The following is a 12,761-nucleotide window of genomic DNA, read 5'->3' as shown; positions in this document are numbered from 1 at the left end:
ACGGGAGCTGGCACCTTTCAAAAGCCTTTCTCCCTCTTTCTCTCTCTGTCTTGTTTTCACTTCTGCGTCGCTGAGCCTGGGGCTGGGTCTGCGGGGCGCACGGGGAGCGAAGGCCTGAGCTCTCGTGTCTGCCCTCCCTCAGCTCCGGGGCGCTCGCTGGGCTGGGGACCCGCGGGGACGTGATTTGTGGGTTTTTTGTCTTGTAGCGTCTGATTTCTGACCGTCGTTCCTGTCTATTTAAACGGCTGCGTTGGAGTGCCTCTGGGAGGAGGCGGGTGTGAAATGCCTGCAGGTGAGGGGTGAAGCGTCACCGCTGACCGAGCGCCCCCCAGGCACATGCGCCAGCGTCACCCCCTTGTCGTGGCCCTCCGTGGTCTCTTGGGGAGATGGAGTGGGGGGGTTCCTGAGCCGGGATCCTGATGGGGACCCCACCTGGAGCTGGGCCTTCAGGAGTCCCAGGCGTGTCCCCAGGGGGAGCCTTCCCCCCACCGCCAGCGCACTCAGGCCTACCTCCCGGCACCAGGAGCGGGGGTCCATGACCTTCACGCTGGCACCCACGCCACAGGCGAGGGGCTGCTGACCCGCCTGTCACTCGTGCGGCTGGAGCTCCGGGTGCGGGACGTGTCCTGGTGGGGCCGGCCTGGTGCCCAGACTCTCTCATCGCCACGCCCCCTTCCACATCTCTCCTGGGGACTGTCCACGCTCACGGGCATGCAGGGACACGGCTCTGACGGCCTCACTGCCCGGGCTGCCGCCGCCTCACCCTCACCGTGACTGTCCAGGTGTGTAAGTGCAGGCGCTTCTGTCGGCCCCACGCTGCCCCCTCCCTGCCTCGGGGCACAGAGTAGCCTCTGCCTGAGTGTTTGGTACTTGAGGCTCAGTTCCTGGTACTGAGGTGCACTGCTTAGGACCTCGTACTCAGGGCTCAGGGCTCAGGAATCAGTGTTGGGAACCGGAGCGGCGTCCCCCAGGAGCTGTTTGAAGTGTGTGTTTAGCCAGGTCTCCTGTTCCTGCGCTGCTCGGGGGTCAGGAGCTGGTTCACTCTTCTCATCCCAACCTCATGTGTTCTGGGTCTCTCTCCCCTGCTCTGGGTCCCTTAGTAAGAGCGCACAAGAAAGCCTGGGGGGCACGCCCTTCCTCCCCCTTGATGGAGGCTGTCGCCGGCCCAGGGCAGGTGGCACTCTGCTATCAGGCGTCTGCTGTCCTCGGTGCAGGGGGTGAGGGGTGTGGGAGGACATAGACGGCGCGTGGGCGAGGCAGCCCGAGCCTCGGATCACAGGACGCGGTTTTTGTCCGGCTGCTGCTTGGCTGCTGTGACCTTGGGAAGGCTGCCCCCACCCCCGGGCTGCAGCGTCCCCCACGGCGAGGGGGCGGGAGGCAGACGGTAACTGAGAAGCCGGGGAGGAGCACCGGGCCCGCTGCTCTGTGGGCCCTTCCCTGCGGCCCCCCGTGTGTGCTGCTGCGTGCAGGTCCGTGGAGGTGGCCGCCCGCGGGGCCTGGGGAAGTTGGGGTGCGGGGTTGGGCCCGGAACCACTCCAGTCTGTGAGAGTAGAAACAGAGGGTGCCTGGGGCCCAGGGTGAGCCGCTGTGCCCCGGGCAGTGGCCTCCATAGGGAGGGGAGCCGGCATCTGAAGGCTGTGGGCTCCCGAGGGGGCACACTGGATGGGCCGTCGGTGGGCAGACCCTTTCTGGACGTAGATCAGGTGGAGCCCAGTGGAAGGGGCCAGGTAGTGAATGTTTTTGCCTTTTCAAGCCACAGAATCTCTGTCTCAGGAAAGCAGTGTAGACGCCACGTGATGAGAGGGTTAGGCCACGTTCCAGAGCTGTCCTCCGCCCTGCTGGGGACGGTGGGCGTGACCGCATCCTCTGGGGTGCTGTGGGCTTCAGTGAGCTGGTGGGTGTGAATGCCCGCCCCCGCCTCCCGCCGTAGGTCAGAACCCGTGTGCCTCGCTGCCTCGCCCTGAGTGCGGGCGCCCTCAGTTACCCGTCTTCCACGGGCTCTGCAGGGCTGTGCTCATGAGGGCTGAGCTGCAGGGACCAGGGCAGCTGCTCCGGGGGATCCGAGGGGCTGCCTTGCCCTCCGGCCTCTGCCTTGTCGTTTCCTGAGTCCCAGTGGCCTCCTGGGGCGGGGGCTGCTTCTCCTTGGGCCTGGCACCTTGGCACTGGGTGCCCTGAGCCATCCTCACTTGGGCTCCCAACCCTGTAATTTGGAGGCAGCCCCACCCCTACGGTTACAGGTTGGTGACGGATCAGCTAAATTGGATTATTCATTATGGTTGGGATTGAATTGAAATTGCGAAGGGTAATTTTCCTTCTCACATTTCAAGGTCAGAGGAGAGTATTTACTGTGTGGCCTCTGTTTATCTGGGAATGCAAATTGAATTTGGTGATTCGAATTGATGAGATCTTGGGAGCTCATGGGAGGCGGAGAGGAAATGGCCCGCAGGCCAGGCTGCAGCTCCTCGCCTGCTTCCTAGGCTGCTCCTTTGGTTGGTAATTATTTCAGCCTTTGCTTTTCTCATTCTCTGGTTTTGTTTCCGCTGTTTGGATTTTTTTTTTTTTGTCCGAGAAGTGTGTAATGACACTTGGAGGCATTTAGGATTGGAATTAGATGCTGTACGTAATGACAGCTGGGCGTCCTGGGCGTTGTGGGCGGTGGGGTGAGGCTCACAGCTTCCTCTCTAGGGCAGCCCCTCCTGTGAGCCTGAGCAGGACCCAGACAGGAAGGGTTGCCCACCTCCTGCCCTCCTGTCTCCGTGGTCCGCCTTCTTCTCCCCACATGAGCCAAAGCTACTACCTGGCAAGACTGACGGAGCCTGGGTCCCGTTGCTGCGCCCGAGATCTGGTCTCAGCCGTGCTGGTCGAGGCTGGCCATGCGGTGAGAAGGGCCCACGCTCTGTAGACGGGGCTCCGGCCCGCCTCCGCCCGGCTGTGTGTTCCCTGTCGGGGAACAGGGATGCAGCAGCGGTTCCCTGTGCTCCGGGGGTCTGGGGGCGCTCGCAGGACCCGGTGTGCGAGCTTACAGGCAGTGCTTAGCTCTGTCAGGCGCTGGGTCAAGTCTTTCAGCTCCGACTTTATCCGGCTCCTGACCTCTTCTGCTTTCCTCTTTGTTGCGTGTGAAGCTTCAGAAAGGAGGCGGGATGTGAGCTCGCCCAGCGGCTCTCCCTGGGGCGGCTCCTCTCCCTTCTGGTGGGTCTGCCCGCTGCACACTCGTCCTGCGCTCTGCCCTTGTCTTGTTGGGGGTCTCCGCCACCCCCTTAGGCAGGCAGAGAGAGCAGTAGCTTCCTTTTTGTCAGAGAAATGGAAGTTCAGAGAGTTGCTCCAAGCACCTGAGCTCTGACGCTGAGGGGCTCTCGCCTGGCTTTGCTGGGGCCTCTGCCCAGGGACCCGGGGCCGCACGTATTGGTCCTGTTTCAGAACCTGCCGTGCCCTCCATCAGCGATTCTCCCCAAGCACGGCAGGGCAGGCTCCCTCCCCAGCTGGTCAGCAGGGTCCTTGCACAGGCCCAGCCCTGGGCCCCGTCACGTCCCTCTGCTCCCCCTCCTGCAGCCTGAGCTGCACGTGCCAAGGCCGCTGACAGACAGGTCAGGAGCCTCCCCGACACCTGCTTGGCGCCTGCAGCCCGTCCTGCCGGGTGCCAAGGCCCATGTCGCCCAGGAGCCCCGAGCCCTCGGTGAACTGGCCTCAGACTTGCCCTGCACCGTCCTTGTGAGCCACAGGAGAGCGTTTGTTGCAGACCTGCTGGTGCTCGCACCGGGCTGTGGGTGAGGTGCAGCAGGGGAGGAACGCACCTTCACTCAGCAGATCCTGACGTGGAGGAAGAGAATGGGTTCGAGTCAGGTGGCGGGAGGGGAGGTGGCTGCTGCTGATGGAAACCCAGCCGCTGCAACCAGGTGCCCACAAGTCAGGGTACACCCTGGTGTGAGGCAGGGAAACTGGGCCTGGCCTTGGACTTGGCTGCTCTGTGAGCTCAGCAGGAGGCTGTGGCTGATTCAAAGCGGAGCCTCGGTATGGTGGGTGGTGGGCGAGCAGGCAACAGTAGGGGACAGTGGTGGGGTGGAAGGGCCTGGACCAGGCCTGGAGATGCAGATGGGGCAGCGGAGCTCAGCGTGCGTGTGGAGGTGGGACTGTCAGACCTGCGGAGCCACGGCGAGTGGGCGGGGGCTGGAGCACGAGCTGCTCCTTGCCCGCGGCCTCTCCCTTGGAAGCTCTTTCCTCCAGAAGCGCTTCGGTGTGAGTTGTGGTCCTGCCTGTCCTTGGTCTGTGGCCCTCGGCCTCCCTGGCCTCTCTCTGCTTTCCTTAGTCGCATCCTGCAAAGTGCAGAGCTGGGGCCCAGCAGGGGAGCGCAGGCCCTGCCTTCAGGACCGGAGTGGGCGGGCCCACAGGGGGGCCCGCGGGCTGCGGGCAGTAACAGGCGTGGGCCCCTGCTCCTGCAGCACCCCGCCTTCCTTAGAGACCTCCAGGCCCAGTGCTCAGGGTGCTGGTGAAACGGAGTTGGGAAACGCAGCCTTGCTTGGAGGAAGCTGCCCCCCACCCCCACCCCCACCCCCACCCCCACAGGCCTCCGCGTGGTGGGCGCTCGCCGGTCAGAGTGCGGTCTGCTGCGTCGAGGTGTCCTGTTGAGCACTGGTTGTCCTGTCCACCCACCGTTTGTCCTCCAGGCCATGGCTTCCAGAAGTAAACCCTAAGTCTTAGCAGTGATTCCTCACCCCCACCACAGCCCCCTCTGCTGGTTGTCTCTGGAAGAGGAGGTGGCCATAGCTGAAGCCCCTCTGGCTGGAGCCTGGCCACTCACCAGGCAGCTCATCCCACCCTGGGCAGCTCTGAGAGATCCTTCTCTACCAGGATCTGACTGCCACCTCCCTGTCACCTTCAGACCACCTAGAGGTCAGTACGCGTCCCCTCTTCTCTGTGCCCTGCCCCGACCCCTGCAGGCGGTGAGGTCCCGAGCACCCTCGCTGTGCCCTTGGGTCGCTTGGCACACGCGGCACTGCTCCCTGCAGGCCAACCCTTTGGCTGGGTCGCATCCCCGCCGGCTGCTTCCTATTTCACTTGCTGCCGCAGGCATCTTGGCAGCCCTGTCCTTGCTGGTGGTGATCTTGCTCTCAGCCGAAACCCTGACATCCTTTGGGTATGTGCTGCGACTCAGTCGTGTCCCCACGTCCTGCTGGCACGGGAGTCCTGGGTGTCAGTCAGAGCCTGTGCTGGGTCAGGCAGCTCCTGCCGCTGCCGGCTCCCAGGGCCTGAGCTCCGCCTTGCCCTTTCCACGGCCCTTCCTTCCACTCTCCACAGGCTGATTTTCAGAATTTTTAGCCTGATGATTTCCTGATGAGCTGTGATGGCACCAAGACCTGTTGACCTCCGCCTCCTGGTGGCCCTGGGGCGGGGTGGAGCGGATGACGTCCCAGCTTGCGGCCAGCCTGCGAGCCCCGCCTTCTGACAGGTCACTGGGGGCCCTCTTCACCCCAGACAGAGACAGTGCATCACCAGTTTGATGGTGGCTCGGCTTTGTCCCAGCTGAGGGCCCAGGGCGCACGAGGCCCAGCACGGGAGACACTGGAGTTCAGGCACCGTGTCCTGACCGGGGAGGGGGCCCCGAGCGAGTGACCAGCCCTGAGGCCCGCCCCCCCACCCCCGGCGTGAGGCGGGGACGCTGAGGGAGCGCGGGCAGGGGTCCGACCGCTGCCCTTGGGGCCTGGGCGCGAAGACGCATTAGGGGTTTCGCGTGAATAAGGCGCCGTCTGCTGGTTCCCTGGTCCCTGCGGAGTGTGACCTCTGTGATCCCTGGTCCCTGCGGAGTGTGACCTCTGATCCCTGGTCCCTGCAGAGTGTGACCTCTATGAGCTGCGCGCGCGGTGGGGTCGGGTCTCGCCCGCAGAAGACCCCCGGCGTGCTGCTGGGTGCTGTGTGGCGGGCACTGTGGACGGTCATCCGAGATGGAGCTCCCTGCCTCTTCCCGGTGTCCGTGTGAACACCTCCACCGGGTCCCTCACTGGAAGGTCGCTTGCCTCGGAGCCGTTCTTGTTTTGAATTTGGGTCTGACCACGGCAGCCGGCGTGTTTCTGCCCTCCGTGCCGACGCCAGGCAGGGCCTGGTGGGCAGCCCTGGCCCCTCCCCAGGCACGAGCGAGGGCTCGGCAGGGGCGCCGGTCCTTCCGGGGGTGGGGGGCTGCCGGGCGAGGGCGGAGCCGCGTCCCTGCCGTCAGTACAGGGAAGGTCATTAAAACGGCCCCCGCGGCTTCAGAGTGCGCCGTGTCCTTCCGTTGCTCCTTGAAGTAGATGTTCTCAGGCCCGGCCTTCTGATGGAGACCTCACTGAAGTGGGCCGCGCTGGCCCGTCACAGCGCAGAGAGAGCTTCTCAAAAGCTCAGACCTTATTTCTCTCTGCAGACGCCAGCCCGAAAAGGTCTTGGTTGATAGCTTGCCGGCCTCTCCTCTAGGAACTGAGAACTTGATTTTGAACTAAAGGTTCACAGAAATGCTGCTGACCTTGGGGTCAACTTCGCGTGGAACCGGAGGTTTAATTTTTTATGAGCTTTTTCCTCTTTGCTCCACAAGAAAGGCCACGATTGAATGGGAGAGCATTCCCCCGGGAGGAGGCGGCCACGTGGGCGCTGGTGCCGCGGGTCGGGGTTCCGGACCGCGGCCCAAGTGCTTCCGCCCCGCGGAGTGCTCACCGTCCTGTGGGCAGGGCTGCAGGATGGCCTCCGCGGGGCCAGGTCTGCCCTCTCCCCCACTGGTCCTCAAGGAAGGGGGAGGCCACCTGTTGGCAGGTGGTTTGAAAAAATAATTTGGGGCATTTTAGAGTGAATTCTTGGAAACATCAGACAGTTGTGCTCCTCTGGAAGACCCGGCCCTCTGTCTGTGCCGAACAGTCCAACCTTTGTTCCCCCAGGGCCCCTCTTCACGGCCGCTCTCCTGCCGACTGGACGCCCCCCACCCCAGCCTCCCTTCCCTACGCTCTGCTCTGCGGCCTAGTGCGGCCGAGCAGGGGGCTGTGGGGGAGAGAGCCTGCCCGGCTGGTGGGGAGGAAGGGGCAGGCCGGGTCCTTCCCCTGGAAGAGGGGCGTCCTGCTGCAGGTGGCAGCCGTGGACTTCAGTGGGCAGTTTTCCAGCGCTGGTTCCCAGCTCCTGCCCTAGGCGGGCGCTTCAGAGGTCTGGTCCCACAGCAGTGGTGCCTCCCGCAGGCCTGGGGTCCAGGTCTCTGAGTTTCTGCGTGTCATGATTTCTGCCTCTTCCCTTGGCTCCTGCAGCCCAGGGCACCTTGGCTGCTTCCTGGAGGAGCTGCCTCCTCGCTGTGCGAGGGCTCCTCCCTCCCCTAACTGGCTTTCGCTTTCTGCCTCCAGGGCCTGCCATGTGCAGGGAGCTCTCTGCTCTACCAAACACGAACGCAGCGTCCCTGCCTGAGAACGTGAGCCCGGGAGGTGTGGCTGTGGCGCGGCTCGAGCCCTGCTGTCTCCCCAGGGCTGACGGGATCGTCGCCAGGCCCGGGGAGTCAGAGCCAGGCTGCTGATGGCCTGGGCAGGGGCCTGGGGGCGCTGCCCTCTGCAACCTGCCCAGGTGCATTTCTGCGTCTGGTCTAGCTTTTGCAGAACTGAGTCCTGATGAAGCATTAGGGCTCACGGCAGGCCTCGGGACTTGGAGTGACACAGGGCTGACCAGCGTGGGAATGGAGCCCCTCCAGCAGAGACCCCAGGCCGGCCGAGCTGGTCTGTGAGGGGGCTGGTGCCCGGGGTCTCCTGCAGAGTTGTGTGTCCTCCGCTTCACTCTTTCCCCTCTTGATTTTATGAAAAGCATTTTGTGTCAGTAAGGACAGATTGTTTTTCTAAGCGAGCAGGCACTTTGTCTGCCTGGGCCCGGCCCCTGACCCCCGGCCCCGAAAGTCTCAGCTGTCTCCTCTGGGCTCTGCTGGACACGTGATGGGCTCTGCGACCTGCACTTGACACGCTTGTTCTCGTAGCATCTTGGGGCTGGTCTGGGGGCGCGGGTCTACCTGCGTTCCGGGGACCTGCACAGGGACCTGGTGGCCAGCAGACCAGATGCAGGTGACGTGTGCCCAGGCCTGCCCTCGGCTCCATTGTGCTGGACCGGGCCCCGGGGGTGGGGTGTCTGCAGTGGACGACAGTCGCCCTGCGGGCTTTGTGCCTGCTCTTGGTGGGGAGGTCTCCAGCTCCATGAGCACATCCTGCTTCCAAGACCGTGGTGCTCGGAGTTTGTTAGCCTCCACCAGGCTGTCCCCCCAGGCCTGCGCTCAGAGCAGCCCCTTCCCTGCACCCGGCAGGTGCGGTGCCATGCCGCCACCCGCAAGCTGGCCTCTGCTGCCCCCGGCCTCGGCAGCTGGGACCCGGGAGTACACTTTCTCCTACTTACACCCCTGCAGCAGAGCCGTGGTTTCAAACGCCTGTGAGCTTCCCCACCTGAAGTCGGGGAGTCCAGGGCCAGTCTCACAGTTCTTGATTATTGAATCGACCCATGAATAGCTTCAAATTGAACTGGAACTCGGAATAGCCTTTTCATATGTCTGTTTTAAAGGAATATTTGTACTTCTAAAATTTTTATTTTGTATTTTTGGTTATGAAGCACCTAGAAGTGGCAGGTGCCATCAGCCAGCTGTGTAGTTGGATTAAACATTCGTGTAAGGCTTCCTGAGGTGGCTGCCGGGTGAAGCGTGGGCCCTCGAGTGAGGACGTTGGTTCCGGCTCCCGGGGACCCGGGGCTGGTCCAGGGTGGCCCGACCGGGGGTTCTCCACTGAGTTCCTGCAAAGAGAGACTTCTGTCAATGCATGTTTCACATTTACTTTCAGATTATAGCTAACTGTTTAAAGAATTATACTAAATTGTAATTTAAAAAAATCCTGTACGCACTCAGATGTGGAATCTGACCACCTCCAAAGAAAGCTTTATCTGCCATCCTTGTAGATTAAAGTCTTCCTGAAATTGTGTGTCAAAGCAAAAAATAAATTACTGGCCCTCACACATGGTATGAGATGCAGGCGCGAAACAGGCCTTGTCTCCAGCTTCATATTCTCAAAGCTGTCTGCTGTCATCGGTCATGCCCGGGGAACGTGACAGTGGCACCTTTTCATCCTGATCATACTTTATTTCTGGGTTTTGGGTTTTTGTTTTTTTTTTTTTTGAGATTTTAAAGATATCTTTTGGTAATAGGTTTCCTTTACTTTAAGAAATAGTGTGAACACCTCATCTCTGCCCACACTTCACGGCACGCCCTCCGGAGTTAGTGCCTCCTTCCCCGGGATGTCTCCCCTTCTCCCTTCTGGGAGCTCTCCTGCTCATCGTCCTCTCAAAAAGCATGGGATGTCTGCTTGCAGGGTACCCCCCGTAGATGACACAGGACTGTGGGCTTCTGAAGTGTATGGGACAAGCCGGGGGCAGAGGACGTCCTGCGGGTTGTGAAGGACTGATGGCGTTTTGTGGGAAAGAGAGGCCACAACCACGCCCTGAAGGTGCTTCGCTGCCGTGCCAGGAAGTTGGGATGCAAGTCTAGGGTGGGGGGTGTCCAACACGGGGTGCCCCTCCTGGTCTGAGGGATGGCGTGACAGCGACTGAGGCTGCCCGGGCGGGAGGCTGGTGCAGTAAGAGGTGTGAGCGTCCAGCGTGTGAACCAGGCGGGCGCGGGCCGCGGGGACGGGAGGGTGCTGACGAGCGGCGCCCCAGGGTCTCCCCCAGGAGGCGTCCGCCCCACCCCTCAGTGCCAGTGCTCTGGCTGGCTGTGTGCAGGACAGGCCCCCGGGGCTGGTGTCGCACGTCCCGCGCCGAGCTGCACATCTGCGGCCGCCTGCGGTTCGTGGGAAGTGCTCACTCTGGTGATTTAGCTCATTCAGAAGTGCCATCCCGCAGTGCCGCGCGGCAGACAATTTTTCCCATTGTGTGTGGAGCCGAGCTCCCCTCCCCTGCGCCTGCCATGTTCTGGGATCACCCTGGGCGTCTATTTGAAATCCAGAAACTCCTGAAAGGCTTTAAGCAGCTATTCAGAAGTGAGGAAGTGACAGCGGGCTGGCTGCACCTGCAGCCCTATTTTGGGACCTGCGTGACACACGCCGTGCGGGGCCTGGGGACCCGTCGCCGGGGCTGTCCTGGGGCCCAGGCCTCACCGCTCTGCCCTTTTGCCTCCTGCAGCGCCCGGGAGCTGGAGAAGGCCAGGCTGCAGCTGCAGGAGGAGGTCCGCCAGGCCAGCGGCCAGCTGCTGGAGGAGAGGAAGAAGCGGGAGGCGCACGAGGCCCTGGCCCGGCGGCTGCAGAAGCGGGTCCTGCTGCTGACGAAGGTACGGGGCCCTGCCCGCGGGGGCTTGCCTTCCAGGCCAGCGGCTCCCAGCCCGTCCACTCTTAGCCTTTCTCCCCGGGGCCCTCACGTCTGCCGAGGTCTCTCCCAGAGGAGGTGGCTCAGAACTCAGTGGTCTGTGTCCTCACCTCTTGATCGGTTAGACGTGCGTGGAGCTGCCTGGGTCACGGCGCACGTGGGGCTGAGCCCTCCTCTGCCCAGAAGCAGAGCATCCTGTCCGTTTGGCCAGCCTGTGTGTTTCACCCTGGTTGCCGGGCGCGTTCTGATACGCGCTCCCTGGGATTCGCTGCTGGGGCCCCTCCTGGTGGAGGGCAGCGCCCTGCGTCACACGCCAGGCTGGGGTTCAGCGTGTCGGCCCAGCCCCCATGTCCCTCACGGCGGCGCCAGCCCCCTCTTCAGACCCAGTGAGTGCAGGGAGAGCTGCGGTGGGTCTGTGGCCCAGGGTTTGGAGTGGAAACTGTTGCTGTGTCCGGAGGCCCTGGGCAGGATGTGTCCCTGCTCCCAGCTTCGCCCGCAGGCTGGGCTCTCAGAGCTGTGCTGCCCTGCCTGCAGGGGTTCTGCTGTCTGGCTGGGTATGCAGAGCTCACTGGAGTGTGAATTAAGGTTCTTGTGAGAGAGCCTTATTTAAAAGTTGCCTTGGATGCTGAAATTTCAGGAGACGAGGAAGGAAGAAGCCGAGTCTGTCCCCAGATGCTCTCCAGGCGAGGGTGGGGGCGTCCAGCCTGCTGGGCAGACGCTCCTCCACCTGCTCTCCAGTGGAAACTGGGCAGGCCTGGGGGCCGCCCCCAACCTCGGGGCGCAATGTCAGCAGCCGGCTGATAGCTGCTGCCTGCTCTTGATCGTTTTTGATGGGGACCTCGGCCCTCGCTGCTGGGACCTCCTGATCATGAAGGTTGCAGAAGGCGGGGTCACATTCCAGCTGCTCAGAGCCTGCCCTCTGACAGCCTCTCCGGCACCTTCCCCTCTGTGCCCCGCTGTCCCTCAGAAGAAGACCTCACAGGTGTCTGGCTTCAGTTGGGCTTCCCGGCCGAGCCCCTGCTGGCTTTGTAGGTGGCCTCGCACGGGATGTGCTCGGAAACATCCTCACCTGCACCCCTGCTCACGGTGCTTTGTGCAGAGAAGGCGCGGTCCTCACGCCTGGTCGGTGACATGGAGCGAGCTTCTGCGGCCCCCAGTCTTCCTTGCCTTCCTTCCCCACGTTTATCGATTGTCCCTGTGCCAGCTCTACGGGAGGAGCCATGGTGCGGATGCTTGGCCACTGCCCTGTCCAGGGGACGGCAGGCAGGAGAGACGCAGGCTTGCCGCCGTGACGGTTATGCAGAGTGCATCCTATAGGGCGGCAGGTTCTGGAGGGGCCACGGGCAGAGCCCGAGGGTTCACTGCTCACAAACGGCCCTGTGGGTGGAGTGCCATGACCAGGGCACACCCCGGGTGTTGCTGGTGCCGGACCAGCGGGGCCCTCGGTGCAGCAGGGTCCTCGGGGGCCCAGGGGTCAGACAGGGCCGAGGCTGCGGCAGCTGGGGCCGCTGCATGCCAGGACTGGACGTTCTGTGGGTGAGGGATGGAGACTGTGCTGTGCTCCCTGACGTGGGGGCGCGGAGCTTCCCGGGAGATGGGTGGCAGGGCCTTTCTCTGTGGCCTCTCTGAGGCCCCATTTTCCCGCCTGCAGAGCAGACAGCTCAGGCTGGACACCCGGGCGTCTGGCGACTGAGTCAGGCTGCAGCAGCCCAGGGCCCTGGCTCGTGCCCAGTTTGGGCGTCCCCCCGGCCGTCCAGGATAGTCTTCCTACTTTAGGGTGTGTAACGTGAGTTTCACCTGCGAACACCCCCTTTGTCTTCTCAGGTGGCCCGTCTCGTCTGTGGTCACGGGTGGGCAGCGAGTTGAGACTCAGGTGCCTGTGTGGACCAGGCAGGCCGCGTGGGTGTGGGAGGCCGGGTGAGCTGCCACGTGCCTCCTGGGAGGGCGCCCCGCCCCCTCGGCTGCTTGAGGTCCCAGAGGATCGTCCTGCTGTCAGGAGAGGTCGGCAGTCTGGGTGTTTATGTGGCGTGCTCCCTTTTGCAGGTTGTGGTGTGGGTCACACAGGGCACTCTTTTTTGTCTGGTTTTGGAGGTTTGGTTTTGCTTCAGCACGTACTCAGAAAACAGTGATGGCCCAGAGCTGGAGGTGGTCCTCGTGTTTCCGTGAGCAGGCACCTGGGGAGAGTTGGCGCCGGCCATCAGCAGGTAGAAAACACGAGGGCCACGTCACGCCCCTGCAGCCGGCCTTGTGGGCCCCACGGCCCTCATGGGCGCCCCAGGTTCAGTCCCCGCCCGCGGGGGCCTGTGGCTGGACTGGCAGCCTGTCCGCTCGGCCCTGCTCTGCGTTGCCAGGATCACGCAGGCACCTCCTCACCGGGGCTGGCGTGTCCCTGCCACGGCGGGTCTGTGCCTGTTGGTGTCTGTCGCCTCCTTGTTATGGGCTGTGCC

At 63.1% G+C, this 12,761-nt stretch overlaps 1 protein-coding gene across 6 annotated transcripts in view; it reads left to right on the top strand.

Annotated features, from left to right (window-relative positions):
* MAD1L1 (mitotic arrest deficient 1 like 1) overlaps positions 1-12,761 on the top strand; it is a 271,894-nt gene that overhangs the window by 117,396 nt on the left and 141,737 nt on the right. For all 6 annotated transcript variants that reach the window (XM_032459892.1, XM_032459889.1, XM_032459890.1 and 3 more), the window contains one exon: positions 10,135-10,279. In XM_032459892.1, coding sequence (XP_032315783.1) covers positions 10,135-10,279 — 145 coding nt within the window. The remainder of the gene's footprint in view (positions 1-10,134; positions 10,280-12,761) is intronic.

This window comes from Camelus ferus, chromosome 18, assembly GCF_009834535.1.
Source record: "Camelus ferus isolate YT-003-E chromosome 18, BCGSAC_Cfer_1.0, whole genome shotgun sequence".
NCBI lineage: Eukaryota > Metazoa > Chordata > Mammalia > Artiodactyla > Camelidae > Camelus > Camelus ferus.
This window is presented reverse-complemented; position numbering and strand designations above follow the sequence as displayed.